We start from the raw sequence: 5,000 nt of genomic DNA, 5'->3' as shown, positions 1-5,000 counted from the left end.
TCACTCCTTCTCTCCCTCTCTCACACATTCCCTTCCTCTCTCACATGCATTCCCTCTCTCACTCTTTCTCTCCCTCTCTCACACATTCCATTCCTCTCTCACATGCATTCCCTCTCTCTTCCTCCTTCCCTCCCTTTCTCTCCCTCTCCCTCTCTCACACATTCCCTTCCTCTCTCACTCTTTCACTCTTTCTCACATTCTCTCCCTCTCTCTCAAATTCTCTCCCTCTCTCTTCCTCCTTCCCTCCCTTTCTCTCCCTCTCCCTCTCCCTCTATCCACCCCCCTTACTCCGGGCGAAGGAGGTGAGCGATCATGAGATTATACCTGGCCACCGTCTTGCCGTCTTCCTGCTGGGTCTTCAACTTCGCGAGTTCGCTGAGACAGTCCATGAGGAAGGCGTCCTGGCGCTCCGTCGGGATGCGCTTCAGGAATGGGTTCACGGCTTTGATGGCGTCTGCGGGAGGGAGGAGGAGGAGGAGGAGGGGGAGGGTTAGTGGGTTTACGGCTTTGATGGCGTCTGCGGGAGGGAGGAGCAGGAGGGGGGAGGGTTAGTGGGTGGGGGGAGTGGGGTGTGTGGTGGGGGGATGGTAGTGGGGGGAGTGGGGGGTAGTGGAGGGAGGTGGTGGTATCTGTGATGAGTGTGGTAGTGAAGAGGGAGGTGATTTGGGGGATTGTATGGTGATGATGGTGATTGAAATAATATTGGTGATGATTGTAGTGGAGGTCGTGATGATGTGGTGAAGATGCTAGTGAGGCAAAGGTTCGTGTGGTGATTGTATTGAAGATGGCTGTAATTGTGGGAATTGTGGTAGTGAAGAGGAAGGGGATTATGGTAACTGTAGTGATGGTTGCTGTGATTGTGGTGATGTTGATAATTATAGTGAAGGTATCGGTGATTGCAATGAAGGGAGTTGTTGTGGTTGTAGTGAAAGTGGTGGTGATTGTGATGAAAACAATGGTGACGATTGTAGTGAACGTGATCATGAACAAGGTAATTGCAGTGAATGAAGTGAAACTGATGGTGATGGTATAGGGATGGTTGATGGAAACTAAGGCATCATTTTGGCATATTTGGAACTTCAAGGAGGCATAATTTTGTAAAACAAGTCATGAGAGTCTAACTGAAAACATAGGATTTCCGTTAGTTTGAAAGAAGAAGAAATTCTATGATAATCTTATCTCACATGTTTTACATCTCGAAGGAGCACTAATGTTTCATCAGTAAAAAAAAAAAAAAAAAAAAAAAAAAAAAAAATACAAACAAGACAAAAGGAAATCAGTCCAATGCTGAAAAACAGCTACTACTCAAAAAAAAAAAAAAAAAAAAAAAAAAAAAAAAAAAAAAAAAACAAACAAAATAAACGAACAAACAGATAAACAATGTCATCAAAACCAAAACAAGAAAAAAAAAACAATACACACGAAAGGCGAACTCACTCTTCAAGTAGTTAATATTCTCAAAAATAAACTCGAACTCCGGAGCTTCGCAAGAAAGGATTTCGAAACCTGCTTCATCAGCTGCGTCGGCCATGCACTGGGCGGGGTCGCTCTTGTACTGGTATGCCGGGATGAAGTTGCTCACGTCCTGGTGGTGGTGTTGGAGTGGTGTTAAGTGACGTGGGATGGTGTTACGTGACGTAGAATCGTGTTACGTGACGTGGAATCGTGTTAAGTGACGTGGGATGGTGTTAAGTGACGTGGGATGGTGTTAAGTGACGTGGAATGGTGTTGAGGGGTGTGTTACAGTGATTCAGTGCTGGGATGAAGTTGCTCACGTCCTGGTGGTGGTGTTAAGTGACGTGGGATGGTGTTAAGTGACGTGGGATGGTGTTAAGTGACGTGGAATGGTGTTAAGTGACGTGGGATGGTGTTAAGTGACGTGGAATCGTGTTAAGTGACGTGGAATGGTGTTGAGGGGTGTGTTATAGTGGTTTGGTGTTAAATAGACGTTGTATTGTGTTAAGTTGTTTGTTAGAGTGCTATGATGTTAAGGGGTATGCTATAGCGGTATGGTGTTATGAAGTGATGTTATAGTGTTGTGATGTTAAATGCGTAGGGAAAATCTGATTTTTTGGGCGTGCGTAATAGTTATTGAAATCAGTTACTAATATGCTATTCTCTATTTAAAGCTTTGTGTTCAAAGTAATGCCTAATGATTTATATATGTTCTACCAAAACTTTTTTAATGACAAATTATCTAGCCATATGAAGTTAATCAAGATGATTTTTCTTTTGATAATCTAGGGAATATTCGTGTGGACGTATACACACACACACACGTATACACACACACACACACACACACACACACACACACACACGTATTTACAATATATTATATATATATATATATATATATATATATATATATATATATATACATACATATATATGTATATTATATATATATATTATATGTGTGTGTGTGTGTGTATGTGTGTGTGTGTGTGTACAGGTATATATATATATATATATATATATATATATATATATATATATATATATATATATATATATATATATATATATTCACACATACGCGTGCGCGGGTTACTACTGGCTAGGACGCTAAAAGAAAACGCTCCAACCAGAGAGAGGAAGAAAGCACCTGCATGTAGGCGTTCCACTCGATCTTCTCGCTCATGTTCTGGTACATGGAGAAGAGCGGGTTGTGGGCCAGGAACACCAGCAGCGCCTCGCCTCCGGGCTGCAGCAGCTGGTAGATGTTGCTGAGGCAGCGGGGCTGGTCCTTGACCCAGTGCAGGCAGTAAAACGAGAACACCTTGGAGAAAGGTGAAACGATGTACGTATATGATAGAGAAAGAAACGAGAGAAGTAAAAACAGAGAGACAGATTCCAAAACTAAAACCACAACGCCAAGAAACAGCACCGCATAATCCCCGGTCACACGCGCAAAAGAACCTACCTTCGAGAACCCGTCGGGAAAGATCTGCCGCGGCTGGATGGTCTTCTCGATGTCGAGCTGACGGAAGGCGAGAGTGTTATGCTGGAAGGTCTTGGAAGCGAAGCTCACCATGTCCTGCGAGACGTCCACGCCGGTCACCTGCTCGACGCGAGGCAGCAGGGGCATCAGCAGGTTCCTCGTGACGTCACCTGAGGGGAAGCGGGTGGGTGATGGGTTGAGTGAGAGTGACAGAGGTGATGAGACTATGTTTGTATGTGAGGGGAGCGCCGGTGGGATTATGTTTACAAAACTGCATTTGTTGGTGGTTTGGTTTAATTAAGGAGATGGGGTTTGTCTCTGGACGTATAGATGAATAAGTCTGCCTGTCTATCTGTGGTTACATTCGAACTTTAAACCAGAATCCGATATGTGTACTTTTAGGGAAAAAAGCGTGAATCTAAATATGTCCTTAGAGAGACAGAGAACAAAGGCTTAAAAACTATACACGTTGGTACAGCTGCGTGTGAATGTTTGAACCTTAAAGGACATTTACTGTACTTGTAGGATTAAAAAAAAAATCTCATGTGTGACTGAAATAGCCTGTGTTTATATAAATATGCCTGTCCTAAAATTATTAAAATCGACCGAAAATTATAGGAAAAAAGGTGAAAAGAAACGGGGAAAAAAAATCAAGCACCAGGTAAGAAAGTTGGTTATATCTAACCATATAAAATTCGCGATGAATATAATATTTTCAAAGTCTTTCTTCATATGCATACTATGATTTATATATATCTTTAAAAATGCATTGTGAACTTTTCAGTTTCAGCTCCAGGGAAAATTATCTCTAAAAAATTGTTAGTTTCAGTTTCAACTTCAGTATAAACTTACAACCGACTGCCTGAATAAACATTTTCGCTTTCAAAAAACTCAGTTTCAATCTCTGCGGAAATATATATCACTGACTGAACACACTCGATCAACTACATTATCAATGACTGACTAAACAATCCCTTTCAATTTCAATCCTATCTTCAATTTAAAGAGAACTTACATAATTACCTAAAGAAACTAACCCAGCTTCAATACCAGCGTCGATTACAGATTCTAAATAAATATATCTTCCATTACTGACTAAACACACTCGCTCATTGCCAGTGTCTCATTACCCGAACCGCAGCCAATGTCCAGGATGTTCTCGCCCTCCTCCTGCCACGCCATCTGCGGCAGGAACTCCGTCAGCACCACAAGGGCGTCGCGCCGTTGAAGGGCGTTGGCCGAGACGTACAGCTGGGCATCCTCCATTTCTGTTGTAGGGGAGGGGGACGGGATCTTGAGGATATGATAAGAAGTGGGAATATGTTGATTAGACGAATGATAAAATAGTTAATACAATGGATGTGTAATGAATGGTGAATAAATGTAATGATCAGATATGTAGATGTAATGGATGAGTTAATAAATCGATAGAATTGATGTAAAAAGATTACATTTACTGTGTATTCACCCAGCTGCCCCCGAATTCTGAATTCTGAAGTTACTTCTTTTCATCACTGTCTAGTTCTTGCTAGCATAAGCAATTTTGTGTCGGTTTTCTCAAATCGTTCCTTTATAATATCAATTAAATTTCGGTCCAATTCTAGGTCTTTTGCCTGGTTTTTAACTTTTCTCTTTTGCTTTCCCGACAGAAAAGCTCAGTGTCTCAGTCTCTTGTTCTTCTTCAAGGCACCTTCTCTGTCGCCCACCTTCGCCTCTCTCAAGACTTCATCGGCCATGTTCTCAGATACCAGTACGCGGCACCGATGAGCCTGGACTTGAAATCTCCGTTTACTGATGTCCAGCTTGCTAATGTGTTCGCTCTCCTCCAAAGAAAACTTCTTGTTGTCTGTTTCTATTCACTGATATCTTCCTCCAACTTCACCGTCGCTGTGGAATCTAACTCCTCCATCGAAGGAGGCTTTGACTTTCAGAACATCGTTGTTGTCGCAAGCTCCTCTCTCCTCTCCTGTGCATAGCGTGCTTTCTTCCACTTCCCTTCTCCCTTCGGTTTGCGTGAGGGACTTCCACGTCTTTTCCCTCTGGCCTCCACATCCTG

The 5,000-nt window shown here is 42.5% G+C and overlaps 1 protein-coding gene across 2 annotated transcripts in view; it reads right to left on the bottom strand.

Moving 5' to 3' along the window:
• Positions 1–273: 273 nt before the first annotated feature.
• The window catches only part of jhamt (juvenile hormone acid methyltransferase), a 5,694-nt gene continuing 967 nt past the window's right edge, over positions 274–5,000 (bottom strand). The window contains exons 2-6 of one of the 2 annotated variants that reach the window (XM_086549337.1): positions 4,075–4,212; positions 2,927–3,114; positions 2,609–2,782; positions 1,438–1,585; positions 274–454 (exon numbers count right to left, since the gene is read on the bottom strand). In XM_086549337.1, the coding sequence (XP_086405463.1) occupies positions 285–454; positions 1,438–1,585; positions 2,609–2,782; positions 2,927–3,114; positions 4,075–4,210 (816 nt within the window). In that variant the 5' untranslated portion in view covers positions 4,211–4,212 and the 3' untranslated portion in view covers positions 274–284. Of the gene's footprint in view, positions 455–1,437; positions 1,586–2,608; positions 2,783–2,926; positions 3,115–4,074; positions 4,238–5,000 lie in introns of both variants that reach the window. The other variant, XM_086549338.1, reaches the window with a different exon arrangement.

This window comes from Penaeus japonicus, unplaced genomic scaffold (genome assembly GCF_977035675.1).
Source record: "Penaeus japonicus unplaced genomic scaffold, GWHDUDI00000001_assembly GWHDUDI00000022, whole genome shotgun sequence".
Lineage (NCBI taxonomy): Eukaryota > Metazoa > Arthropoda > Malacostraca > Decapoda > Penaeidae > Penaeus > Penaeus japonicus.
Note: the sequence above shows the minus strand (reverse complement) of the source record. Positions and strands in the feature narration are given on the sequence as shown.